Source organism: Emiliania huxleyi (assembly GCF_000372725.1).
Source record: "Emiliania huxleyi CCMP1516 unplaced genomic scaffold EMIHUscaffold_115, whole genome shotgun sequence".
Lineage (NCBI taxonomy): Eukaryota > Haptophyta > Isochrysidales > Noelaerhabdaceae > Emiliania > Emiliania huxleyi.
Window position 1 is genome coordinate 76,830 of NW_005201493.1, and position 26,000 is coordinate 102,829.

Consider the following 26,000-nt stretch of genomic DNA (forward strand, 5'->3'; position numbering starts at 1 on the left):
CCAGCGCGAGGCGGCGGCGGGCGGTGCGGGCGGCGCTTCCTCGGGCGAGGCGGCGGCGGGAGCGAGGGCCGCAGCCTCTTCCGGCTCGCCGGGCAGGCTATCCGAAGAGGCCAGGCGCCTCGAGGCGGGGATAGCGGCTGCGCGAGGCGACGAGGCGGCGGTGCTGGCGTGGCTTGACAGCGGCGGGCGGGTCAACGCGACTTGCCGGGCAGGCGATGCGAGCGGCGTCACCGCGCTGATGCTTGCCGCCCAGAAGGGCCAAGAGGGGGTGGTCGAGCTGCTGCTGCAGCGCGGCGCGGAGATCAACAAGCAGGACGGCAACGGCTACACCGCGCTGATGGACGCCGCCGGCAACGGCCACGAGCGGGTGGTCGAGCTGCTGCTGCAGCGCGGCGCGGAGATCAACATGCAGAACTGCAGAGGCAACACCGCGCTGATGTTCGCCGCCGGCAGCGGCCACGAGCGGGTGATCGACCTGCTGCTGCGGCGCGGCGCGGAGATCAACTTGCAGGACAGCGGAGGCAACACCGCGCTGATGGACGCCGCCGGCAGCGGCCACGAGCGGGTGATCGACTTGCTGCTGCGGCACGGCGCGGAGATCAACCAGAAGGACAGCGAGGGCGGCACCGCGCTGATGGCCGCCGCCAAGCGCAACCAATCCGCCGTCGTGATCTTCCTGCTGCGGGCGGGCGCAGACGCAGCGTTGTGCTCTGCGAGCGGCAAGACGGCGCTGCAGGTGGCCAAGAAGCAGGGCCACGCCGAGTGCGTGCGCGCCCTCGAGGAGCATGCGGCGGCGGAGGCGGAGGCGGAGGCAACGGCGAGGGGGGCGGAGAGAGCGGCGGCGGAGGCGGAGGCGGCGCGGCATGCCGAGGCGCTGCTGGCGGAGGAGGAGAAGGAGAAGGAGGCGGAGCGCGCCAAGGAGAGCAAGACGGGCAACAACAAGAAGAAGAAGGGGAAGGGCGGCGGAGGCGGCGCTGGGCCGTCGCGGGAGCCCGAGGATGAGGCAGCGCTGGCGGCGGGAGAGGAGGCGGAGTTGGCGGCGGCGCTCGAGGAGAGCGCGAGGCTGGAGGAGGAGAGGCGGGCGCCCGACGAGCAGGTGTCGTCCTCTTTGGCTGCAGAGAGGCCGCCTTCGGTGGAGGAGGAGGAGCCACCAGCCGACTTCGTCTGCCCGATCACGACCGAGGTCATGAGCGACCCGGTGATGGCGGCCGATGGGCATGCTTACGAGCGGACGGCGATCGAGCGCTGGCTCGCGACAAAGTCGACGAGCCCTCTGACGGGCGGCGAGCTCGAGCACCCATACCTCACCCCCAATTACATGCTGCGCCGGATGATCCGGGACTGGGACGGGGCGCGGAAGGCAGCGTGACCGGGCTCGTAATCGCGCCCCATCCCTCGACCCCATCCCAGGGGTGTGCATGCGGACTGTACCTCACAGTTGTGACGCGGGAGCGGCGTATACGACCGTACGAGGGAAGCACACGGCGTCCTGTGAGCGACACGCCGTACGCATCCATGATCCAAGTAAGACGTCCATTTAAAGCCGTAAGCGCAACGAAACCAACGATTATTTTTGCTCTATCGCGCGTCCCCCGTTATGCGGGGGGACAAGAAACCGCATCCCGATGTCGAGCGTGGAGCGAGGAATATGATCTAGCTCAGATCTTAGCTCGGTCGTCGTAAAATCCCTGGTGGCGGCGTGCCGGCTGCCGCGTCCTCCCATGGCTAGTTCAAATTCACTCTCTGACACGCTAATCTTGAAAACGCGTCCAACGGAGCTCCGTGTTGCTCCCAGCGGAATCCCCCGCGCTTCCTGCGGCCATGGCCGATGATACTAGTATGAGAGGTCATCTGGCTACCGCGAGCGCGACTCAACTCGCCGACGTCGTCCGATGATGGTGCCGCAAAGTCAGCCTCCGGCGGTAGCCGTGACATGTGGTTCCACCACCCCTCGCAGGCTTTGCCTCTGACCGCCACCGTTCCCAGGCTGCCTAATGGGATGGAAAGGAAGGCTGGGCGAGCGTATAGAAGCGTGCTCGACCTCGTCGTGGCAACCTGCACGGCAGCGCTGGCAGGCGCGATGAGCGTCGTGCCACCTGACCCAAGACGGGTCGCAGGCGTCGTACCGAGCGTGTCGAGACCGTGTCCTGATGTGATCTGCACGGGTGAGTCACGTCGGCGTCAAAGGAGCGACGTGCGACCTGTCAGAGCTTGATCTCCGATCTCAGCGGCGTCGAGTCGTCTCCGGCGGCGACAAAGGTACATACCCAGGACGCGCAGAGGCAGCTGCGATCCCGCCGAGTGGACGGTGGCACACCGCGCCACCTGCTGTGTGCCGCCGTCTACTCGGCGGGGTCGCAGCTGCCTCTGGAAGGCACCGAGAGGTACCAAATGGCGCAAATGGTCAAATCAAGGTTTTGTAACGCGAGCTGTGCCACAGTGAATGGAACTAGCCCATCCCTCCCTTTGTCTCTTTTCTACGGCTCCGGTGGTGAGCCGGTGTGTGTGCCAGTCCGCGCCAGTCCGCGCCCTTGTCGTGCCAGTGTGCTGTGAGAGAGGCTTGTATTTTATAAGAATTCTTCTCTGGCAGACAGAGCAGCGGCCGCCCAGGCGGGCCGGCCGAGAGCAAAAAGAGTACACGTGGCGCAGCCCTGCTGCGACTCCGGCTCCGCACACTCGCACACCCCGCAGCCACCGCCCCTCACAACCAAAACAGATTCTCATCTCTATCTCGCCGGCGCCTCCACGTGTGCGTCTTGAAGACGCTGTGGGTCGACCTCGGCCTCCGCGCCGCTCGAACCTCTGCTCACTCCCTCCGCATCGTCCTCTGGCCACAGCTCCGGCGCCGCCTTCGCCTCCTTGCGCGTCATCTCGAGCAGCGTCTTTGGCAGCGACTCCTCGGCCGCCTGGTAGCACGGCCCGAGCGAGGGCGAGAACGACCAGTGGCCGAGGCCGATGTCGACGCTGCGGTTGCGCGTCTGCACGCCCTCCGTCCGCTCGAAGAGCTCCGCGAGCCACTTCCCGTGCTCCGGCGGGCAGCCTACTCGCAGCGGCGCGGCTGAAATGGAGGGCGCCACAACGCAGGGCGGCGGCTGACCCGAGGGCTCGCGATGCCGGGGCTGCCGTCATCGTGCGCCCACCACACCGCCACGTGCTTGGTCCGGATGTGCCGCGGGTCGAAGCCCCACAGGGTGTTGGTGGCGTAGCACGTCATCTCGTACCCTTGCCCCACGTAGCCGCGCGCTCCCGTCCGCTTCTGATCCTCGGCGACCATCGGCAGCACCCACGGCCTCTCCTCGGCGAGCTTTGGCCAGATCATGTGCCCTATCGCCATGGGCGGGGACGCAAACGGCAGCAGGTTGGTCACGTCGGCGAGCGTAAAGTTCCACGCGGCGTGCCACTCGCGCGGGTCGTTGTTCCGCACGAGGAAGAGGTCGTCCGCGTCGCACCGGAAGCCGAGCTCATCGCACAGCGGCGTCGACAGGTAGGGGCAGTTGAGTCCGAGGCCGATGCAGCGGTGCTCGGCGTGGTTGGGGCCTAGACAGGAACCGCGGCGAATCCAGACGGGGAGCTCGCGAGCAGGCCTCGAGGCACGACAGCTGGGCGCGCCAAAGTACCACGCCACGGCGAGCGCGTGAGAGGTGCCGAGGCTGTGGCCGTCCACCAAGAACTCGTCGACCCCCTCCGCCCACAGGATGGGCGCGAGGTCGTCGCGCGGAAAGTTGGCGATTCGGCGGTCCGGCTGCACAGAGAGGGCGGACGCGGTGAGAGGATGAGTTTCGCTAAGAGGCCAGCTCTCCTCAGCCCGCCTGGATGTCGCTGTAGCCCGAGTTGGGCATGGTGGGGGCGATGCCCCTGATGTTGAGATGCTTGAACATCTCGGCGTTCCAGGTGCACATGAGCCCGCCAGTGCTGGTCGCGCCGTGCATCTGAACCATGACTGTGGCGTCCTCCCTATTGCTGCCGTACACAAGGTACTCGACCACCTGTGTGTTGATTGAGTGCGTTAGGACGCCACATGCTCGTACATGTGCATCTGAACCACGACAGTGGCCCACCCGCCCGTCCTTCGTGGTGACATGCCGTCCAAAGCCGCCCAGTCGCTCGGCCGACGCGCGCTGCTCGTCCTCGCTAAAGGGTAGCTGCCCCCGCTCCTTGCGGTAGGTGCCGTAAACGAGCACCGAGGCGCAGAGCAGCGCCGGGCCGCCGAGCAGCGCCTTGAGCAAACCGTCAGTGCGCTTGACCAGCGCGACGAGGCTGATGGTCGTCAGGCCGAGCCAGGTAACGAGACCGCGCTTGAAGGCGGTGCGGGAGGGCGGCGCAAACCTGCGGGTCCAGTTGAGCGAGACGCGAGAGCTCATCGGCGATTGTCCTCATCGGCGATTGTCGGCCTTCGAGCCTGTGCAAGCACTGTAGTTTCTTCTTTTCGCACCTTAAGTGGCTCCTTGGTGTCCAGTCCGAGCCTGGCTGTTCTTCACCTTTCTACCTACCTACCTGGCTCCTGTGCTCCTTCGCAATGTGCATGAGCGATCGCGACCGCGAGGTGGTGCGAGACGCGGCGTGGGAGCGGATCCGCCCGGTGGAGGAGGCGGGGAAGATGAGGGAATGGGACTGGGGGAGTGAGCGGCTTGCGGTTGCCGGTTGTTGTAATGCGAGAGAGTATAAATAAACGGACATCCCAAGGGGGGTTCCGCTGCTAGGGGAAACCCGGAGCGCAGAGCTAACCCTCGGAGACCCGTGTTTACTTTACGGCCCTTTCCCTGCGAACGCGCACCCCCCAGGGCTAGGGCTCTCTTGCCCGCAACCCGATCCCGATCATCCGGCCCGCTGGGTGCGCTCCTCAGCTCCCCGGCCCTGGATGTGAGGTTGCCGACTGCACTCCAAGTGCTCCAAGTGCTCCAAGTGCTCCAAGCTAGGGCTGGGTCGAGGACAGACACGTCCCCACCTTTGCAGGATTTTGCAAAAGCGAGGGGGGAGGGCGCATCGCCGCGCGGAGAGGGCTGGGCACAGGGCACAGGGAATCTCTCTCGCATAGGATACAGTCTGTTGCGGGCATTAAGAAAACAGGGCATTAAGAAACCACAGCGCGCCGCAGGCGCGGCCCCAAGAAAGGGCCCACACACGAGTGTGAACAGGAGCCCCGCTCAAATTTTCTCTTCGCCTGCGGCGCGCGCACTTGTCATTTTGCCTAAGTCTGCGGTGTTCTGGGCGGTGTGGATGGAGGTGTGTGCGTCTTCCTGTCATCCCAAGACTGCTGACTGGCGCATCGGTCCAGCGCTTCCTTATTGTCATTTTACCTAAAAATTCGCCTAGATCCCGGCTGACCTGGGGTGCCGGCCGAAGCTAAGAAACCACGGCGTGGGGTGGGTGGGGTGGGTGGAAAGGCTTAGAAACGGCGGCGTGCCGCGGGTATCCTGTTTTCTTAATGCCCGCAACAGACTGTATGCACTCGGCGGCACGAGGGCAGGGCTGGGCGTCCTATTTGTGCTCCCCCCTGGACCCCTCGCTCTCTGGCACTATCCATCTGACCACTCATCTGAGAAACCCTCCTTATCAGCTGGTCAGCCGCCATGTGGGCCTCCGGGCCTGCTACGGCGGCGCGGCCGGTTGAGGCCGGGCTCGGCCCGGCCCGCGACGGCTGGCCGCCGACGAGCGCGCTCGCGCTGCTCGTCAAGATGGCGGCGGTGGCGATTGCGGCGACAAAAGTGCAGGCGTACAGCGCTCAGGCCTCTGGCGTCTGTCGTCTGTTGTCGCACACGCGCGCGCCGCGCGACCCGCGTCGCTCCGCGAGGGCATGAGCCTTCCGCGATTCGATCCCGCAGCCAAAAGCTGCTCGCTCGAACCGCGGCCGACTCCGCCATCGCGGCCGCAGCTGTTGAGCTCTCCAGAAGACTGGTGCCTCAAAGCGAGATCACCCGAGAGCAGCTGAGCCTGCCTCTGGCCTCGCCTCCCTCTCCTCCAGGCATTCGTGGGACGTGGCATCCTATGGGTCGTCCAGAGTATCGACCTCTGGCTTGTCAGCCGCCCCACCGAGGGCACCATGAAGTACAGCGATCGCCACCTTGCTGGCCTCTCCGCAATTACCCCCGACCGCGTCGAACTCATCGGCGCGGGCTCTCTCGGCTACGCCTACGGCCTACGGGACCGGCCCCAGCTTCGGCTGAGGGCTAAGCTGCCGAGCCCAAATCACTGTGAGAGTCGTGATTTCTTGTTGGTTTCCTAAAATCTCTCTCTCATCTGCGGGGCTTGGCGAGCGGCCGCGCTGCGGGGCAGGGCTGGTGAGAATGGGCTCTGGCCACTCGCCCGTGCGGGTGTAACCGCGCATCAGTCGGACAGAGGCCTCGAGCCCTCGACCGCCCCTCGCGGCAAGCTCTCGAGCATCTCGAGCAGCTCGCCCGCCGCCATCGCCGCCTCGAACTGCTCCCTCATGCCGAGCGCGCCGCAGACCCTACGTACCGCCTCTTGCTGCACCTCGTCATGGAGGTTGCATCGTTTGTTTATTTCTCTCTTTTTTGGGGGGGGGGGGCGACCGAGTTTCGTTTCGACCGAGTTTTCTCTCCTTTCCTGGCCGACCAAGGACCCGACGCAGCCCGACTTATATCCAAACGTATGCCGCGCATCGCTCGCCTCGTCGCCGTCGCCGGCCTCGCCCTGGTTGGCTCTGCGCCCGTCCCGGAGGAGCAGCCCATCGCCGCTGCCGCTGCCGTCCAAGCTGCCGCCACAGCCGCTCCTGACGAGAAGATCTTCCCCATCGCCGCCGCCGGCATCGCCATCGCCTCGCAGCTTCCCGAAGAGCAGCAGCAGGCCATCCTCGACTTTATCGACCCGGCTAAGGTCAACCCGGAGACCGTGTCGGACCTGATCTCGCTCGTCACTCCAACGGAAGCGGAGAGCGACATCCGCGACGCTGTCAACGACCTCCACGGCCTGCTCGTTCTCATGCACAGCCATGGCTTCGTCGCCCCGGGCGAGGGAGCGTGGGCGGCCGGCCTCGCCGACACGCTCACCCAGTCTGTGAAATGGTTCGAGGATCACGTCGAGACGCACGTCGAGAGCGAGCTCATCAAACCCGCAGAGGCTGCCCTCGCTGACGCCGGGCTCGAGGTCGAGCTCACAGGCATTGTGCCGGCCGTCAAGGACCAGTTCAAAATGCTCACCGAGCTGCTCCTAACCGCCTCGACGCTCCTGAAGGGCGAGCTTCCGACGCACGAGCAGGTCAGCGCGCTCATCATCTCGTCAGGCTTCGTGCCTGACGAGGCGACCAAGGACATCAAGGAGGCGGTGGAGGACCTGCACGAGCTGCTGACCGAGCTGGTGTCCAGCGGCTTCGTGCCTCCGGGTGACGGGGCCTGGGCGGCGGGCCTGTCCGACGCCATCACCAAGGGGCTGGACTGGTCTGACACCCTAGATGCTGAACCTAGACCCCTCAACTCCCGAGAAGGCCGCCGAACTTGAGCACTTGAGCACGAGATGGGGTCGATTCCGCCGGACTCACGCCCCGACTTTATGACGCAGGTTCGACACCCACGTCAAGGACGAGCTCACCGAGCAGCTCATCGACCCCGCCTCGGCGGAGCTCGAGCTCGACCTTTCCGGCCTCGTCCCCGCGATCGAGTCGCAGTTCGCCACGATTGCAGAGATGCTCTCTGCCTTTGCGAGCATGGCCGCGCCGGCAGCGGACCCGCAGGCGTGAGGAGCGCGAATGCGCGCCGCCTCTCTTGGCACGACGAACGTATTTGCCTTCAAGCTTGCCACCGAGCTGACGAGCGAGTAGGCTGGGGACGTGGCCTGAGTGGCGTAGTGCCGTACGCTCACTCGGGATGTGTGGCAGCCCAGCTGGTGCCAGTTGTGGTCGTGGTGGCCAGCGAACTTGAAAAGCTATGAGTGCATGACTCGAGCGTGTGGCCGGTCCAGTCGGTGTTTAAAGTGGCCCTTTGCATGTGTACAGTACTCCTTAGTTGTCGGTCTAAAGACACAAACGACGACCAAGGACCCCAATAAATACGGGCGACCCGGGACTGCGGCACTCTTGGCTCACAATCCTGCGCACCGGCATGCCGCGTCATAAATAGCTCCGCCGCTTCGATAGGTTACATGCCACTCGGCGAGCAGCCACCGTGCGCATTTCCAAACGCTAGCGCCCCTGACGCCTCACGCCACCTACGGCTCTCTGGGCGGCCACCTTTCAGGCGACACTGCTCGTCTTGAAGCCCGCCACGGCACCATCAGCCAGGACCACCATCAACCTTGGCGGGCCGGGGAGGGGGGGGGGGGGGCGACGCTGGTCAGTTTGTGTGATATAGCGCCGCCTCCATCCTTCAATCTAGCACTGGTCTATCTCAATGTGGCACATCTGGGCGCTTGCAACCCTCCCGCTCTCCGGTCGACTCGCATGACGATGGCTGTTTGGTTGTATCTCTCGTGTGCCGGGTTGATGATCCGCACGATGTCGCCGCGCTTGAAGGACCGCGAGGCGCACGCCAGGCACGGTTCCTCCATCCCCTGCGGGGCCGGGCTCGGTGCCCCCCCCCGCGGCTGTGGCAATGCGACTCTCCTGATCGACGGACGCGCGAATTGGAGATTCGATTGTTCGGGACAGATATTCATCGGGCGAATCGCGGGCTAATGAGTAGCAGGCGAAGGGGGGAATCGAAAGGGGGGAAGGTTGCGACGCCGGGTCGGTGCGTGCGTGTCGGTCAACACATTCATTGCGAGTCGTCGTGCACGGCCAACAAACAACACGATGATCACGGCCTCCATCGCGTTGTGGACTGCAATGCTCATCAGCCATGGAGGTCGTGGCGAGGCGAATTCACCTTCGATCGAAAGGTTCCTCTTTACCCGCTTTCTTCCTTTGCCCCCCGGGGGGCCACTGACTGCTGAGGAGCTGAGCGTCCATCCCCAGGGCCAGGCAGCTCAAACGAGATTTTCTTTTCTTCCTTTGCCCCGGGCCAGTGAGCTGACTGTGAACCTCGCGGGGGCTCGGGTCTTGCTCACGCTGCTCCTCCCTAGGACTCTTCCCACAGGAGCAGGTGTGAAGCGGCTGCGGCAAAGCAGGGTTCCAACTTTTTCCGGGGTATGGTATGGTAGGCTCGGGGGGGGGGGGGGGGTATGGTCCTGACCGCCCAAGGCTAGCCCTACCATACCCCAAGCAGGTCTTCCAAGAGGCGGGGGGGTATGGTCTCGAGGTGGGTTGGCCGAGCGCACCATACCACACCACGGAAAAAGTTGGAACCCACAGGAGCGATATGCTGTCGGTCTGGGCTTGCGCAATCACGGGCTACTCGGCTGTGATGAGCACGCCGGGCTGCCGTGCCTGCGCGTGGATGAGTACGCCGGGCAGCCGTGCCTGCGCGCGGATGAGCACGCCGGGAGAGCGCGCCGACCTGGGCGAGGACGGGCTCGCCGGGGCACAGTGGTCCCGAGCCAAATGGGCAACGGAGAGAGAGACGACCGATGACGGTGCGTGCTACATCGTCGAGGACAAGGACGCCCCGGATCCGTCCAAGCAGTGGTTCTTCTGCTCCGACCCGGCAGAGGACGACAGCATGCAGTGCGAGCTCGTGCCGGAGTGGATGGGTACAGCGCCTGACGGAGGGTGAGGGAGCGCACAGTCGCCCAAGCCACGCACGCATTTTCACTCCCGCATTGTTTGCGTGCCCAGGCACGCGGTCTGGCTCTGCTCGAAGCCAAAGGTGACGAAGTAGCCCCGCAGTCTCCTCCCGGAGCGCGCAGGTTGCAGTCGCTTGCCCTTGGCAAGCCGAGCTCTGTCGCGGTCCTGCGAGATCGCGCCTTGGCGCCGGATGGCCCTGGGCGAGCGTACGTTGTCGGTGTGTGAGAGCGCGAGCGTACATCTCCCTTCCCATGAGTACCGCCACACATGTCTCCGTCCGCATGTTCGATGTTGAGAGCGTGCGCTGCGCGTCCCTCTGCCTCTCTCGCTCTGTCTCTGCGCGTAGGTACTCATGCACACTCGCTGCGGTGGCTCTCTCAGAGGGATTCGCCGTACAAAAGCGAATACAAATGGAAGCGAGCGCGCACACGGGTCACGGCGTCTCGGCGCTCCGCTGGCGGTGGCGCTGCCCGCTGCGCCACCGGTGCACCGCGGGCCAGCCGCGCGCGCCCAAGAGTTGAGGCCCAGAGCGTGCAGGTCGGTATTATGGGATTTTTGAGGTCAGGACTCACCGCGCGCGCGGACACGACTGCCCGGCGGCGGCGCGTTATCTAATATCAAACTCGTGTCAGTCATCCGGCTGCGGCGTCACGCTGCGGATCGCCATCGCGGTTGATCTGCTGCGCGCCCCAACAAGCGACTGGGGCAGCTGCGGCGGAGGCTCGTCGGGACGGGGAGGCAGAGGGGCGAGGCCGGGCAGGGGGGGAGAGGAGGGTGCCCTCAGATCCTCGGTGAGGGCGGCCACCAGCTGGCGCACGCCGTCCAGCGAGAAGTGAGACATCGAAGTGGAGCCGTCGGAGATGTCCACCGTGACGACAGGCGGGAGGGCGGAGGGCTCACTTCCTAGCGGGTCGATCTCCGACGCCGCCTGAGAAGGCAAGCGCGCCACGCTGCAACTGAGCCACACTAGCTGTGTGTCTGTGCAACGGTACACGCCGACTCTCGGAGCGGCTAGCGGAGCGGCGCACACCCGTCTTAGCTCCTCCACTTGCTCGCCTCGCACAGAGAGCATCCGTCCCGACACTTCGATCTGGATGCTCGCCTGCTCGCGGAGGAGGCAGGCCTGTCAGGAGACACCACACGCAGCACGGGCCGGCCCGAGGAGGCATAATGCGCGCTAATGCGCGCCGCGCGCGAGCGACGCCCGAGCGGCCGAAGCATCATATTGTCCACAGCAACCTCACTGGTGGCGTCTGCAAGACCGCCGCGGCCGCCTGCTTCCCAACTCGGGTCGTCGGACCTCAGGTCGCATGCCGTCCCGTCGTTGGACCTTTCCTTGGACAGCAGCGACCTGAGCCCCGCCGACACGGCGCAGAGCGCGCAGGCAAGCGCGGCCAACGCTCCCGCCGCGTAGGCCAAGATCTCTGCTTCTCGGGATTGAGCAGATTCTCTGGCCAACTGTAGCAGCCACGAAGGGGGCGAGATGTTGTCATCTTCCAAGCTCATCCGCGAAGCCCCCCTTGTCGCGCGATTTCGTCGGGTGCGCCCCGACGCGGCGACGCTGTTCACACACGCTCTCTCTGTGGTTTGGGAGTGTGTGTGTGTGTTGGTTTGGCGCGGGCCGATTTGGCGGCGGCGGGTTGATGTCGCGGCGTCTCTCCCCCATTTTGCTCGAGTAGAAAATTCAATAGCACTTCCCTCACATCACCGCGCAGCCTCTGCTCCCCTTCTCGTCTCTCACCGCGGCCGGCACGTCCGGCTTCACGCCGAGCTGCTGCAGCTGCGAACGCAGCACCTGCACGCGCGCGGGCAGTAAACGGGGTCAGAGTGGAGCTCGTTATCTCCGCAGGGTGCCAACATTTGTGCCTTTGTCTCGGCGTTGGCCTGCTTGAGCGCGGCCAGATACTGGTCGTACTGCTCTTTGGCGTGCGCCTGCACCTGGTTGGCGTATGCCGCCAGCTCCGCCTGCGAGATCTGGCCGTCGCCGTCCAAGTCCGCGGCCGCAAAGACGTCGCCCGCTGCGCCGCCGCCTGCGCCGCCGCGGCCGCCTGCTGCTGCTGCGCCGCCGCCAGCGATCAGCGCGGGCGAGACGCCTCCCCGCCGGAGCAGCTCCTGCTCCTTGCGCACAAGGGCGGCGTACTTCTGCTCGAGGGTGTCGAGCTTGTCGAGTACGCGGCTCAGGCCAGTCGGGTTGCCGCACTGGACGCATTCGGCACCGCAGCGCGGCTTCACCTTCTCGAACTTGTGCTCGTAGTCGGTGTGGGCAAACGGGAGCGATCTGCGCGCCCACTCAGAGCCGGCAGCCCCGCCACAATGCTTTGCGCAAGTCCAGGCACCGAGCCATCTCAAGCTGCAGGACATCAGGTAGTAGTAGTAGAAGTATATTTGGTAGTAGTTTGGGGAGAGAAAGAAAGAAGAATTCAATTAGCCCTCTCAGGAAAGAATTTTACAACGCGCTCCATCGCACAGGAAAGAATTTAAACAAAACAACTCTCTCTCACAGCACACAGGCTCGACACAGGTGCGAACTGGCGCGTGCTAGTACTATCACCGGCACACGACCGGAGCCGCCTAAGCGACTCCGTTAAGAACGGCAATGCACTTAGCTCCGTGCACAATGCCGCTGTCCCCGCACGCTAGCTCGTTCACCGTCTGCCACGCCACGGCGGTGTGGAGAACGACAGACAAGCGCTGCATCTGCAGCCCGTGCCAGTTCTTGGTGGTCCATGAAAGAAGAGAGAGAAGAGAAGAGAGAAAATCTCTCTCTGAAAGAAACCCCGAAAGCGGAACACGCGCAACCGAGTGCCCCGAGAAGCAATGGGCGGGAATCGTGAGCTCGAGGAGGGCGCTGGTCTCCAGCTCGACTGGACAAAGCTCGACAAGGTCGCCAGCAAGCACTGTGATGTGGTGCCGGTCGTCGTGCAGGACTCGCGCTCCGGCGCCGTGCTCATCTGCGCGTATGCAAACGAGGCTGCGCTCGAGGCCACCTTCAAGCAGCGCGTGGCCTGCCTCTGGTCAACCTCGCGCAACGAGTTGTGGGTCAAGGGTGCCACGTCTGGCGACACTCTCGACCTCGACGATGTCTTCATCAACTGCGAGCAGAACTCGCTCGTCTACAAGGTGACGCCGCGTCGCAAGGGCGCGTGCCATACCAAGGACCAGTACGGCAACACCCGTGTCAGCTGCTACTACCGCCGCGTGGCGCCGACGGCCAGCGGCTCTCTCCAGCTGAGCCACGCCGAGCCCGTATGCCCCGAATGCCCCGTGCCGCCTGCGCCAGAAACAGTCAACCGCGCCGCCCTGCTTATTGCCTTTGCGGCCGGCAGCGTGAGCGCCGCGCTGCTGACTGCTGCGGTGCTCCGGCAACGAAGGTAACCGTCGCCGCGCCGTCGGTGCCGTGTGCTGCTGCGATGCGTTGACTTTCCCGCGCGGTCCGCAGGTGAACCGCACCGCACACGGGGCGTGCACACAGTGAGATAGGTCACATGCGCATGCACGTACATGTGTTCGCGGCTCTTGCATGGGGAGTATGCGGGGCATGGCAAAGCATAGAATAACAACACCGCACACTCCACACCGCATTGGCTGCGTTCTCTCCGCGCCGCCGTGAGCGCTCTGTGAGGAGGCGCACTACCAGGAGCTCGTCCTATCGCGACAGGCAGAGCGTCGGCGCCGCACAACGCGAGGTAGATGCCCCATCCCGCGGACCTGCCCGTCCACGCCGCCCTAGTCCCCAGCCTGCGATCAGCGGTGCCCGTTATTGGCATCCATCAGCCCGTCCACGCCGCCGTAGTAGGAGAACACGAATGCGAGGAGCGCGAAAATGGTGATCAGCAGCGAGCCAGCGATCACGCGCCCAATCGTGCCGTCCGTCGGGTCCTCCTCCGAGTAAACGTAAGCCTCGAGCTTGGCCTGCCGGATCTGCGCGGACTTTGTGTTGCCAAACTTCTCGGTGCCACCGACGCCAACGCGCCGGGCGTCGCCCTTCCTGCCGCCGCCGCCGATTTTCCCGAAACGCCCGCCCGAGCCACCCTGCGACAGGCGCCGATCATCTCCGTCTTCGATGCGCGAGCGCCTTCCGACCCGTCCGTCGGACCAGAGCTGCAGGACAGGCTGAGGCGAGCGGCGCGGCGAGACGACGAGGGCGGAGCGCGGCGAACTGGGCACGAGCGCGAGCGTCACGGCGCCGCAGCAGAAGAAGAGGTAGGTGATTGCGCGCATCGATTTCGCAACAGAAGCGTGCGACGCCCACGAAAGAATTCGCGCGCGCCCGGTTTGATCTCGATCCTAAAAGATAAATAATAAGAATTCGCGCTCGCGCGACTCCGTGTCGTGTCGCGTGGCGGGAGGCTCTGCTCGGTGTGCCACCCCCTTCTGGCCAACCCACCCACCATCGACTCGACCCCCCCACTCTAGCGCCCCCGCCGCGGCGAGCGTCCCGATGACGAGTCACAGCAGACGGGCGGACTGACTCGCGATGAGAAAACTGCAACGTGTACACTTGGCCGAGGGACGCCAGCCCACCGAACCCGCGCACCCGCCAGACCCACCCTCCGTGTTACCCGCTGAGCCTCGTCCGTGGCTCAAACCGGGCGTCAAACTGGGTGGACAGTGCGCGAGGCGCATATGTCTGGCGGCGGAGGCTGCCTCAGCGCGCCCCGCCGTCTTGAGCAACTCGGACATCCCTCTCTCTCACTGCCGAGATAAGAACATGCGACGTCCGCGTTCGAACCCGTCCCTCCGAGTGCGGCGCCGCGCGCCGCCGCTCCGCGAGTGACTCCGCCGCTGAGCCAAGCCGCCCCGACCTTGACAGGAGTGGCGGGATGACGCGCGGGAGGTTGTGAGTGGCCGTGAGAGGCCGTGGCACGTGGCCGGCGGAGCGACGTCGACGGCGGAGAGCTGAGGCTTCGCGGACGAGTACGAGGCTGAAGCTGCACTCCCGCCCGCAAAGCGCAGAGTCTCACAAGCCAAACGGCGGAGGCGACACTGCAAGGTGACCGGCCCGCGCCCTTCCGTGCCCTCCTCCCTGCCCGCCCCCTCCGCTCCTCCCCCGCCCGACCCACGAGCGCCGATGACGACCCAACTCTTACCTACATTGCCCGACGGGCTCTCCGCCCTCTGAGAGACATTTCAATCTCACGAATCCCGAGGCGCTCTCGGCCGAACCTTCTTGCCCGCACGGCCCCCTCCCCCAGCCCCACGCGCGAGGATGCTACTCAAACTTTCGTTCTACCGCACGCGGAGCCCTCCGTGGCCCGGTGGGGAAACTGATCAGCTCTGGCTGACGCGCCTCTCACTCACTCACTCGCCCTGCCGCCGCATATCACGACGCGTCGGACATCCCCCCTCCCCCACCCCCACAGGTCCTGCGTTCGTTAACCTCGTCGCCGCCGAAAGGGTGGCATCACCTTTGTTTCCAGTCTCCTACTCGGAACTCTCGCTAGCCACGTCTAGCCTACTCGTGGAGAGGTGGAGTGTGTGGCGGGGAGGGGGACTGCCCGGACTGGTCGGGTCTCACGCGTGTGTGTTCCCTGTTCCTCATCTACCGTGTGCGCAGTGAAACCACCCCCCCTTCCCAACCGTCTCAGGGACGGACGCATTTCCCCCCTTATAAAAAAATGTTCCAGTATTAGCAAGCAAAAAGGAGCACACACGTCTCAGCAAGTCTGCAGCCCTCCCACTAGCGACTTGCTCCGGGTGCGGCGGGGTCTCGCCCCCCGTCAGGGGCGGGGAACCCGCAATTTGAGATGCTGAGGCATCTGAAATTGCCCGCGATACGATTTCCATTCTAAATTCGATTGCCTCGAGCATCCCAAGATGCATGAAGCAATTCAGGATGCGCGCGCATCCTGAATTGCTTCGCGCATTCCTGCTGAATTGCTTCATGCCGATCTTGGGATGCCTGAGGCAACCAAAGATGTCCACGACATCCCTGATTGAGCCATTACATCCTGAGATGCTGGCCGGAGGGCGCTGCATCTCAGGATGGCTGAATTGGCGTCGCCATCCCCGAGATGTGGCAAGCATTTTTTCAAATGGATATTTTAACCTCAGAGGTAAATAAGACAATCCAGAATGCGCGCGATGTGCGACGAGGCCTAATAGTCCGCAGCGCCCCCAATGGTGCGCCGCATGGAGGGCGAGCTCTCCCTCTCCCTCTCCCTCTCCCTCTCCCTCTCCCTCTCCCTCTCCCTCTTACTCTCCCTCTCCCTCTCCCTCTCTCCCTCTTTCTCTCCCTCTTACTCTCCATCTCCCTCTCTCTCTCCCTCTCCCTCTCCCTCTCCCTCTCCCTCTTCCTCTTACTCTCCTCTCCCTCTCCCTCTCCCTCTCCCTCTCCCTCTCCCTCTCCCTCTCTCTCTCCCTCTCCCTCGGACTCTCTCTCTTCTCCCTCTCCCTCTCCCTCTCCCTCTCCCTCTCTCCTCTCCCTCTCCCTCTCCCTCTCACTGTAACTCTCCCTCTCACTATAACTCTCCCTCTCCCTCTCTCCTCTCCCTCTATCCTCTGCCTCTAACTCTCTCCTCTCCCTCTTACTCCCTCTCCCTTTCCCTCTCCCTCTCCTCTCTCCCTCTTACTCTACCTCTTACCCTCTCTCCTCTCACTCTCACTCTCACTCTCACTCTCTCTCCTCTCACTCTCCCTCTCCTCTCTCCCCCTTACTCTACCTCTTACTCTCCCTCTTACTCTCTCTCCTCTCCCTCTCCCTCTCCCTCTCCCTCTCCCTCTCCCTCTCCCTCTCCCTCTCCCTCTCCCTCTCCCTCTCCCTCTCCCTCCCTCTCCCTCTCCCTCTGCTATCCCTCTCTCCTCTCCCTCTTACTATCTCTCCTCTCGCGCTCCCTCTTTATACTCTCTCTACTCTGCCTCCCTCCCTCTCCCTCTTACTCTACTCTCCTTATCACTCTCTCCTTTCCCTCTTACTCTTTCTCCTCCCACTCTCTCCTCTCCCTCTCCCTCTCCCTCTCCCTCTCCCTCTCCCTCTCCGCTACTCCCTCTCCTCTCCCTCTCCCTCTTACTCTCCCTCTCCCTCTCCCTCTCCCTCTCCCTCCCACCTCTCCCTCTCCCTCTCCCTCTCCCTCTTCCTCTTACTCTCTCTCCTCTCACCCTCCCTCTCCCTCTCCCTCTTACTCTCCCTCTCACTCTAACTCTCCCTCTCCCTCTCTCTCTGGGACCCCTAGGCGAACCGGTAGGCCGAGACCGGAGGGCCCCGGGCGGAGCCTGGAGTCAGCTATCGGAGGATGCGAGAGACGAGCGGACTCGACCTCTGGCTCTGCGAGGGGAGTTGGGGCATGCGGGCTCGCCAGGGGTAGATCCGTCGCGGCCCCGGCGGCACCCGGACAAACCCAGGAACTACGACAAGGAGGGCCACGCCTCCCCGAGCTCGATGAGGAGTCGGCGGTGAGGGGGGGGCGAGCCGAGTACGATAGAGAGGCCGCGGATGCGGGCGCGATTCGTCGACCAGGGAGAGCCAGCCCGACCCCCCGGGGAGGCGCGGCGAGGGGACCCAATGCCGCCGCATTCGCCCGGGGAGACCTCGGCCGGGCCGTCGACGCCCTCGGAATCGGTGGAGCCGGGAGAAGCTGGCGAAGACGAAGGGCGGCAGCGGAGAAAGCGACACCAACAACGAGGGAAACGACCACACCGGCCGTCGCATGACGCTCGGGAGACGAGCAAGAAAGCGAATCAAGGAGGGTCGGAGCCCTGGGAAGACGGGGGGTGAGCGCCCTCGGACGGGGGGGGTCTACTGCTCTACTCAAGCATCTGCGCAAGTGAGTGCAGAGTGGTGGTGTGGGGCGTGCAGTGTGGTGTTCATTAGCTCCGAGTAGAGGGCGCGTCCTGCAGTGAAGGGGAAACCCGGTACGCGGGGCCAACCCTCGGGGAGACCCGTGTTTACTTTACGGCCCTTTCCCTGCGAACGCGCACCCCCCACGATGCCGCTCCGCGCGGGCGACGACGCGCACAACGTGACCTGGCTCGACGTCGACGACGCCGAGCCGCGCTACGCCGCGCTGTACGCCTCGCACAAGGACTGGGTGGACCGGGTGGCGTGCGAGCTCTCCGCCAGCGGCCTCGCCGCCGCCGCCGCGCGCGAGCAGGCGGCGGCGGCGGAGGTGATGGGCGAGGAGGCTGCTGCGGAGGCGGGTGTCGCGACCTCGCTCGACGCACTCAGCCGGAGCAGCACGTTCGAGAGGGAGCTCGACGAGCAGGCGGAGGCGGAGGCGGCGCGCGGGCCGCTGCTCGGCCTCGCCCTCCGGAGGTGCAAGAGCTCGCCGACGCCGGGCGTTGCTGCGGTCGTGCGCCGCTGGGGCTCCGCGAGGAGGCGCTCCGGAGCGTCCCGCTCGTCCAGCCGGCGAGGCCGGCGCGGCCGCCGGCGCGCCCAGTCGGGGTGGTCGTGTGCGTGACGTAACACTCTACGCTCTACGTGTGTTTTTTAGAGGTCAAGGTACAAGATACTTTTTTCACATCTCAGCACATGCTGAATTCCGTACGCCGCAGGGCTCCGTCCTCCGTGCGGGATAAAGCCGTATTGCGTATATCTCCCTGGACCCTGCATGTGACGGATGTGTGCTGACCTGTGAGCTGTGTCATACCCTGATCGCTACGGTTTCTCAGCTCTCCGCGACGCGGAGCGCGTGCATCGCGCCCTTCAGCTCCGCCACCTGGTCGAGCGCGTCGCCGAGCAGCCCCTTGGCCACGCCAAAGTCGCGCAGCTGCTCCACGCCGCCGCTCGCCCGCACCTCGGCGGCGTGGTCGGCCACGAAGCGGCGGCACTGCGCGAGGAGCCGCCCGTCGCCCAGCGTGTGCGCCGCCTCGAGCAGCGGCACGGCGGTCGCCGGCGCGACGCTCTCCTGCAGCGCCTGCGCGCAGAGCAGCTCGAGGCGCGGCACCTGGTACATCTGCGCCAGCTCCCGCAGGTCGAGCGCGCGCTGCGCCCTGTTGCCCTCCTCCTCGCCGAGGTCGAACTTGTCGGAGAGGAGGTAGTCGATGAGGGCGGTGAAGCTGGCGGGGTCGATATGGGGCACCGTGACCTCGGCGGCGTCGCGCTCCTTCATGCCGATGCCAAACATGGTCCGAAAGACCGGGGACCGGGCGCAGAGGACGGCCTTGGTGACGTGCTCGACGCGCTCCTCGTCGTCGCCGACCAGGAAGGTGACCATGCCCTGCGGGAGGGTGGCGTCGCCCCGCGTCTTTGCGAGGTCGGCTCCAAGGGTCGAAGGCGGAACGACGATCGGGGCAAAGGAGGGAGGCGGAGGAGGCGCCGCCACGCAGACCTGGCGGAGGCCACCGTACGAACCGACCAACAGCGTGCTGCCGTCTGGGCTGAGGGCGACTTCAGTTGGGTCGTAGAACTCCGCCGCGTCGCCCACGCCATCCGCGTCGCCATCCTCGCCGCTGCCCGCGATCGTTGTCACAGCGCCTGTCGCCACCTCCACCCGCCGGATCTTGTCGTTGTCGAGGTCCGCCACAAACAGCGCGCTGCCGTCTGGGCTGATGGCGATGCCACGTGGGTTGTAGAACTCCGCCGCGTCGCCCACGCCATCCACGTCGCCAGCCCCGCCGCTGCCCGCGATCGTCGTCACCTCGCCAGTCGCCACCTCCACCCGCCGGATCTTGTTGCTGCTGCAGTCCGCCACAAACAGCGCGCTCCCGTCTGGGCTGATGGCGATGCCGTTTGGGTTGCAGAACTCCGCCGCTTCGGCCACACCATCCGCGTCGCCATCTCCGCCGCCTCCAGCGAGCGTGGTCACAGCGCCAGTCGCCACCTCGACCCGCCGGATCTTGTGGTTGCTGAAGTCCGCCACAAACAGCGTGCTGCCGTCTGGGCTCATAGTGATGCCACTTGGGTAGGCGAACTGCGCCGCTTCGCCCACGCCATCGGCGCTGCCCTGTATGCCGCTGCCTGCGAGCGTCGTCACAGCGCCAGTCGCCACCTCAATTCGCCGGATGTCGTGGCGGCTGTCGTCCGCCACAAAGAGCGCGCTCCGGTTGGGGCTGGCGGCAGCGGCGTAGCAGGCGGCACTTGCTGGCAAGGCTGCCACGCGGCGCACGCGCCCGGCCGCTGAGACGTGCAGCAGCGAGTCCTCGGTCACGACGAACCAGGCGCCCGCGTGGTCGCTCGCGACGCCAACCTGACTGAGCGATGCCAAAGGCCCGTCTTCCCCCTCGAGCGTGAGCGTGGTGACCTGTCCGAGGATGCGCACGCCAAAGATGGGCGCCTCGAAGCCATCCGCGACCGGCACGGGCTCGTCGACCTCCTCGCCGCCGCCGCCGGTGCGGGCGCGCTTGCGGGCGGCAGACGCCATGCACGTGAGTCTGTCAGTAAGCGCGGGTTAGCCGTGGGTTCCACCGGGTTAAGCCACACTAACCCAGCACGGGTCAGCACGGGTTAGAACGGGTTACCATAACCCGACGCTAACCCGCGCTTACCGATACGCGATAGACTCACTCCATACACGCTCAACTTACCGATAACGGCGTTGCCGCGGAGAGCACCAAGGGGCAAGGTGCAGCCAAGCCGTCCGAGGGAGAGACTAACCCGGGTTAGCGCCGGGTTAGTCTCGGGTTACCATAACCCATGCTGACGTATGCCCCCCAGCCGCATGGGTTAGTGCCGGGTTAGTGCCGGGTTAGTGCCGGGTTAGTGCCGGGTTAGTGCCGGGTTATGGTAACCCATTCTGACCCGTGCTAACCCGTGCCGGGTTAGTGAGCACTAACCCGCGCTAACCCGCGCTTAGCGAAAGACTCACATGCACGCGCAACGGCGAGGGCTGGATTTGGGACAAGGGTTGGGTAGGGTATCGATCCTCGAAAATCAATCTCTCTTCTCTCTACTGACGTACGAACGTACGAACGTACCGGGAAATCAACACGGTGTCGCGCACACCGCTATCACCGGTGCCAAGCGGCAAGCGATCGCAAGGCGCGGGGCGCTGCCACCCCTCGCCACCCAGCGCAGCAGCGGCCAGCGCAGCGGCCGCCGGCGCAGCAGCCAGAGCAGCCGGTGCGCGCCTTGCGAGGCGAGTACTGCCGCCCGGCAGCCTTGAGGCGGCCAGGCGGCAGTACTCGTTCGAACTTTGCGAGCCGTGCGCGCGCCGAGGCGCGCGCGGCGCGCGCCCGCCCGGCTGCCAGTAGGAGGCGGCGCAATATGGCCATAGTACAGCCCTTGAGGAGGAGGAAGAGGCTGGCTGGCAGTGCTGTATGCCGCCGAGGGAGGAGTTTTGGGGTGCTGTCACGGGCCCAGGGGGGTGCACAACGCGTCCGCAACCGGGACAACCCGCCCCCCCCCGCCGAGGCCGGTCGAAGCCCACACTTGCAAGCAGCCATGAGGAGTCCTCTTGGTGCTCCTGGCGGCCGTTCAAAGCTCGGGCGCGCGCCGAGGGGGGGGGGGGGGGGGTCTTGCTTGCTCCACATCGAGCGCTGTCGGTCCGGACCGGTGCTTGCACCGAGGGGAGGCCTGCACAAGGTCTGAGCCGCGGCCGCTCGGCGCCAAGCCGGCACCAACTTGATTCGTAGATCGGCGTCTCACGGCCGGGCCGCGGGGCGGGGAGGGAGGGGGGTCGATCCGTAAATCCGTAATTCCGTAAATGTGTAACAAGTAACCACCAGAGTCTCCCCCACCGCACCCAGGCACCCAGCTACCAGGCAGATAGAGACACAGCACTCGCGACACGCTGAGAAGCCGGAGGCTGGCCTCTCCAACGCTCGCGCAACGCTCGTCTGCACGCGCCGCCGCGCAGCTCTCTGGGGTCCGCGGGCGGCCCAGGCCACACGGTGGGAGGGTCGACGACCGTGCGACTGTAAAGCTCCGTATGTATTTCTTAACAATCACTATATTCGTGCTTGCCGAGCTGCGCCTCTGCGAGTGCGACTATCAACCCCTCACGCGTGTGCATAATCCCCTCCATCTTGTTGTGCAGCGCCTTGACCTCTCCGCCTCACTGCGGCATCAGCGCGCCTCGCCTCTGCCTCCATCGAAATCTGCAGCGCGTCGAGCTGCAGACTGCAGTGTCACGCTCGCGCGCGCGTGACAAACTGGCAATTCTCGTTTCCTATTCACTTGGTCCCCCAACGGAAGAGGCCTCGCTCCTATTGGAACACTCCAACATCAGGTCCCTTTTTGAGGCGGCAAGCTTTTTTCTTTTGGGTCCTGTGGGGGCACGACCCTATATCCCTATGCCTAGGCTGGCCGATTTTTTTCGCGGTATCCGCGGCGGGATATGGCGGGATATGGCGGGATATGGCGGGATATGGCGGGATACCGGGAGATACACGCGGATATGTATGATGAGATACGGAGCCCCCAAGATGTGTTCACGACAACGTCCGTCAAGCGTGAAACCGCAAATCGGACGCATTCGCGCTTCGACGGCCGCTTGTCGAGCGCTTGTCGATTCCCATGATTCACGATATACAGAAAATTTCCGCTTGAGCTAGCAGGGACCAGGGATCCGTCGCGCTCTGCGGCCGGAGCGCGGAGAGAGGCCGGGGGCTGCTCGGCGTGAGGCGGGCAGGATACGGCGGGATATGGCGGGATATGGCGGGATATGGCGGGATATGGCGGGATACGGTCAGATATGAGAGATACATCAAGATACCGCAAAAAAATCGGCCAGACTACGGGGTGTGGACCCTGAGTTGACCAGGGGTTGTGCGCCGGGCCCTCCTGCTCGGCTCCAGCGAGTAGACAAGTGTTGTCATCAACAGAGTAGAAGGATCTGACCTCGGGGCCGATGTGACCAAGCGCCGGTAGCGTGCTTTCACCTCACACCCACGGTCTCACAGTGTGCCGGCAGTCGCCAAGCAGTGTCGCTCACACAAGCCGCAGCACAAGTGACTGAGGGCCAGTGAGGGCGAGCCCATCGCTGTGACAGCTGTGGCAGCCGCACAGTAGGCTGTGTCAACTGTGCAGAGTGTGTGAGCAGCAGAGGAGCTGCTCTCCAGGCTTCTGTCGCAAAGAGCTGCATGCCACCGAAAGCGCTGTCGAGGTTCGCCGAGCGCGGCGAAATCGGGGGACACCGTCACCGACGAGCGCGTAGTGATATTCACTCCGGACAAGGACGGCCACACGCACACGAGCTGCGGTCGTGTGGCCGTCATAGTGGCGAGGCACGGGACCGTCTGTGGCGAGGTGGGTCGCGTCCCTCGATTTCCTCAACTCACGGTCCGCTCCCTCTAGGCCTATCCCTATAAATTTAACCGTATTGCGTATAAAGTCCACCGCGGGTATTTCGTGTGTGGGCCGAGATTTATCCGATTTTTGTCAGATTTTGCCTCAGAAGTCGTGGTAAACCTTACCACCGTTTGATTGTTTTGGCCGTAGAGTGTTTGATTGTTCTGGGGGGCTATACCAGTGGAAATGCCAAGCGGCTGCGCCCCCTGCCCGCCCCGCGCCTTAGTGGTTAGTCCCGCTTGGGACGGGCCGCCGCCGCCGGCCCGGCTGCGGCCACGGCCGGCTGCGGCTGCGTCAGAGCGCGCGAGAGGTCGGTGACTGGCAGCGCGAGGCAGAGGGCGAACTGGACTGTCGGCATCAGACCTATCGCCGCCGAAGGAGCCGTGAGCATGAGCCCCGGCGGGGAGTGGTGGGCGGCATCTGTGCCGTTGAGTGCGAAGAATGCGCCGAGCATGGCGATCCCGAAGAGGAGGAGCACGTGCGGCCGCCGCAGCACGAGCGAGAGCACGCAACCAAACACGACGCACCACGAGCCCGCCGCGAGCAGCTCCTGGTGATCAAACGACTTGTACGCGGAGGTGCGAGCCGTCGCCAGCTCGAGCGAGCGCTCCCAGAGGTCGGCCGTGTCGAGCGGCGGCCCGTCGGCCACCACCGGAGCGGAGGAGAGCGCCGCGCGGAGCAGGTTGCCTGGGAAGAGCACCGCCCGCAGCGCCGTCTTGGCGCTGTCGCCGAGCGGCTGGTCCTGGTTCTCGCGCAGCGTGGTGGCGATCACCTGCAGCGGCGAGATGGCGCCGCCCGAGGGGGCGAACGCAAGCGGGCTCTGCGTGAGGATAAAGAGGAGCGGCAGGAGGAGGGTGAAGAGACCCATCACACAGTTTGGGCCTGCCCGCGCCCGAGCCTGGAGGAGCCCGAAAGAATTTAAAGGCGGCCTCACAGCAGACAGGCCCGAAAAGATCCCTTGGGTTGTCTGTTTTCTTTCTTTCTTTTAGGCCCGAAAAGAATTCCCGCGGGGCATGCCGGAGTGCAGTGCATCCTTTACTCACTCACAGGCCAGGGCCCACGCGAATACAGTAACGCGTCTAACGGGGCGCCGCCCTCTCAGCGGCGCAGCGCTGGCCGCTGCGCCGTGCGCGAGAGCCGTCGCGGTGGCGCGGAGACGAGAGCTCACGAGACGAGAGACGCGGACTAGACGAGCGACGGACGCCTCGACGGCGGGGGCGGCGAGGCACGCGGCGGCGCGACGGCAGGAGCGCGGCGCGCGGAGAGACGAGGCGAGAGCGGTGCGCAGTGCCCCGGAAGGGCCGACGAGAGTCCGCCGAGGCTGGGCCGAGATCGGAGATCGCCGGCCCCTAGGGGGGGGGGAGCAGCGCACGGGGGTGCCGGGAGGGGGAGAGGCAGCATGCGGGGAGTGGGGAGAAGCGAGAGACCTTCGGCGCGGGGGGGGGCGAGAGCGCGCGAAGGTGCGAGCGAGTGCGACGCAGGTTCGAGCGAGGCGCGACAGCGGCGGCCGACCGTCGCTGCCCGAGGCGCCAAAGGATGCGGCGGCGCTCCCGACGGCGGCGGCGCCAGCGGAGGAGGGAGGGAGGGGGGCGGCGCCCATCCGCGCCCCCCCCCTGCGGCGCGCTCAGTCGCGGTCGTCGTCCGAGCCCTTGTCCTTGTCCCTCTTCTTGTCCTTCTTCTTGTCCTTCTTCTTCTCGTAGTACGAGTCCGAGTCCGAGTCGCCGCGCCGGTCGTCCTCCTCCTCCTTGCGCGACGACTTTTTGTCCTTCTTCGAGCTCTTGCGGTCGCGCGAGTCGGAGCGGTCCTTCTTGCTCTTGCGCTCCCGCGACTCGGACTCGTCCGAGTAGTCGCGCCGCTTGCTCGACTTCTTCTTGGACCGCCGGCGCGAGCCCGAGTCCGAGTCGTCGTCATAACGCGACGAGCGGCGGTCCCGGTCGCGCCGCCGGTCGCGAGAGCGAGAGCGCGACGGAGAGCGCCGATCGCGCCGCGGGGAGGGCGAGCGCCGACCGCCGCCGCCACCGTAGCCGCCACCGTAGCCGCCGCCGCCGCCGTAGCCGCCCTCCCGCCCCCCCGAGGGCCCCGCCTGCCGCCCGCCCTGGTTGCGCGCCATCTCAATCTTGACGCGGCCGAGCCGGCCTGCGTGCGCAGGCGCACAGATGGGGTCGGGAAGCGGCGCGCGGGGGGTGGGGGCCGCGCTGCGCGCTGGGGTCGCGGAGCCGCACCGTTCCCGCCCGAGAGGTCGTTCATCATGTCTTGCGCATCGCGGTCGTCCTCAAAGGTGATGAACGCAAAGCCGGGCGGGTTGCGCGCGACCCAGACGTCGACGAGCTTGCCGAAGCGACCCACCTCGTCCGTGATCTCCTCCTTGGAGATGCTCGGGTCAAGGTTCCCCAGGTAGACGCGCTGCACCTGCGCCGCGTCGGTGCGATGCTGTGGCGGCGGCGCCGCGGCGCAGAGCGGGCGGCGCTGTCGGGTCGGCCGATGTGACGCGCCCGGGGCGCGCAGGGGGGCGGGCGCGGTCGGCGGCGTTATGGCTGTTGGGGGGCGGGCGCGGCGGCGGGGGCGGGGCCCGGGGCACCATGGTGATGGGCGATGCGTCCGCGTTTTTCTTTCTTTTGCAAACGAGGTGGAGGTCCCTCCGACCGGGAGAAAGAAATTGTAGCTGTACTCATCGACGCCCACGGCTGCACACGACTGTGGGTGTGCCGCTGCCCCGCCCACGCACGGAGACCGCGGAGAGGTCCAGCGCCGCACGTCAGCCGTGATCACACCCTTCTCCCACGACACGGCTCGGCTGAGCCTCTTGGCGTGCCCACGCGCACGTACACAAGCGCACTGCGTGTACTCTCCAGTGGGCCGAGAAAGATGGGAGGGGGGAGTGGAGGCCTTCCTCACCCGGCCACACCACCACGCCCAGGCGACAAGGCAAAGATCGGTGCACGGGTGTGAGCAGACACACACATGAGCCCCTCGTGGCTTGTCCTCGCTGCGGCTGCCGTGGCCGTGCGGCTCGCGCCCGCCCCGAGCCCGGCCAGCGCCGTCGCACGCGCCGCGGCGTCGCGCCCTCGCTCCGCGCTGGTGGCCCAGGTCTCCTCGGCTGCGCTCCTCAAGCAGTCCGAGGTGCTCGAGCTGCTGAGCGAGGCTGCAGACCCGCAGCTCGCTCCGCCGGGCACCGCGGCGGCCGGCGCCACCGACAGTCCGCCCGACATCGTCTCGCTCGGG

The 26,000-nt window shown here is 65.5% G+C and overlaps 8 protein-coding genes across 8 annotated transcripts; 4 read left to right on the top strand and 4 right to left on the bottom strand.

Moving 5' to 3' along the window:
- Window positions 1–1,144: 1,144 nt before the first annotated feature.
- EMIHUDRAFT_70142 (hypothetical protein) lies at window positions 1,145–1,369 on the top strand (the record flags this gene model as incomplete). The annotated part of the gene is made up of 1 exon (XM_005791114.1): window positions 1,145–1,369. A coding segment is annotated over one exon (225 nt), but the record flags the coding sequence as incomplete, so codon positions are not given.
- A 1,214-nt stretch (window positions 1,370–2,583) lies between these two features.
- On the bottom strand, window positions 2,584–3,332 carry EMIHUDRAFT_439996 (hypothetical protein; the record flags this gene model as incomplete). The annotated part of the gene is made up of 1 exon (XM_005791115.1): window positions 2,584–3,332. A coding segment is annotated over exon 1 (546 nt), but the record flags the coding sequence as incomplete, so codon positions are not given.
- A 2,215-nt stretch (window positions 3,333–5,547) lies between these two features.
- Window positions 5,548–6,216, top strand: EMIHUDRAFT_361550 (hypothetical protein; the record flags this gene model as incomplete). Its single annotated transcript, XM_005791116.1, is given in 4 exon segments — window positions 5,548–5,758; window positions 5,769–6,025; window positions 6,039–6,123; window positions 6,137–6,216. Coding segments are annotated over 4 exon segments (552 nt in total), but the record flags the coding sequence as incomplete, so codon positions are not given.
- Window positions 6,217–6,579: 363 nt separating this feature from the next.
- Window positions 6,580–7,976, top strand: EMIHUDRAFT_440001 (hypothetical protein). The gene is made up of 2 exons (XM_005791117.1): window positions 6,580–7,394; window positions 7,515–7,976. The coding sequence occupies exons 1-2, from the start codon at window positions 6,610–6,612 to the stop codon at window positions 7,882–7,884; spliced, it is 1,155 nt and encodes a 384-aa protein (XP_005791174.1). The 5' UTR covers window positions 6,580–6,609; the 3' UTR covers window positions 7,885–7,976.
- Window positions 7,977–12,487: 4,511 nt separating this feature from the next.
- Window positions 12,488–12,844, top strand: EMIHUDRAFT_57193 (hypothetical protein; the record flags this gene model as incomplete). Its single annotated transcript, XM_005791118.1, has 1 exon — window positions 12,488–12,844. A coding segment is annotated over one exon (357 nt), but the record flags the coding sequence as incomplete, so codon positions are not given.
- A 5,372-nt stretch (window positions 12,845–18,216) lies between these two features.
- On the bottom strand, window positions 18,217–18,807 carry EMIHUDRAFT_361563 (hypothetical protein; the record flags this gene model as incomplete). The annotated part of the gene is made up of 1 exon (XM_005791119.1): window positions 18,217–18,807. A coding segment is annotated over one exon (591 nt), but the record flags the coding sequence as incomplete, so codon positions are not given.
- Window positions 18,808–23,007: 4,200 nt separating this feature from the next.
- Window positions 23,008–23,646, bottom strand: EMIHUDRAFT_109179 (hypothetical protein; the record flags this gene model as incomplete). The annotated part of the gene is made up of 1 exon (XM_005791120.1): window positions 23,008–23,646. One exon carries the CDS (start codon window positions 23,644–23,646, stop codon window positions 23,008–23,010), a length of 639 nt encoding a protein of 212 aa, XP_005791177.1.
- A 160-nt stretch (window positions 23,647–23,806) lies between these two features.
- EMIHUDRAFT_440007 (hypothetical protein) lies at window positions 23,807–25,377 on the bottom strand. Its single transcript, XM_005791121.1, has 4 exons — window positions 25,357–25,377; window positions 25,001–25,187; window positions 24,828–24,914; window positions 23,807–24,335 (listed from the first exon to the last, which is right to left on the bottom strand). The coding sequence occupies exons 1-4, from the start codon at window positions 25,357–25,359 to the stop codon at window positions 23,818–23,820; spliced, it is 795 nt and encodes a 264-aa protein (XP_005791178.1). The 5' UTR covers window positions 25,360–25,377; the 3' UTR covers window positions 23,807–23,817.
- Window positions 25,378–26,000: the final 623 nt, after the last annotated feature.

Bases quoted from the DNA above. Each gene is read 5' to 3' on its own strand.
- EMIHUDRAFT_440001 (XM_005791117.1), top strand. From the start codon at position 6,610: ATGCCGCGCATCGCTCGCCTCGTCGCCGTCGCCGGCCTCGCCCTGGTT. The intron at 7,395-7,514 runs GTCTGACACCCT...CTTTATGACGCA, and splicing joins ATCACCAAGGGGCTGGACTG to GGTTCGACACCCACGTCAAG.
- EMIHUDRAFT_440007 (XM_005791121.1), bottom strand. The intron at 24,915-25,000 runs GTGCGGCTCCGC...CTGCGCACGCAG, and splicing joins CGACCTCTCGGGCGGGAACG to GCCGGCTCGGCCGCGTCAAG. The intron at 24,336-24,827 runs GCGGCGGCGGCG...CTGGCGCCGCCG, and splicing joins GGGGCGGGAGGGCGGCTACG to CCGTCGGGAGCGCCGCCGCA.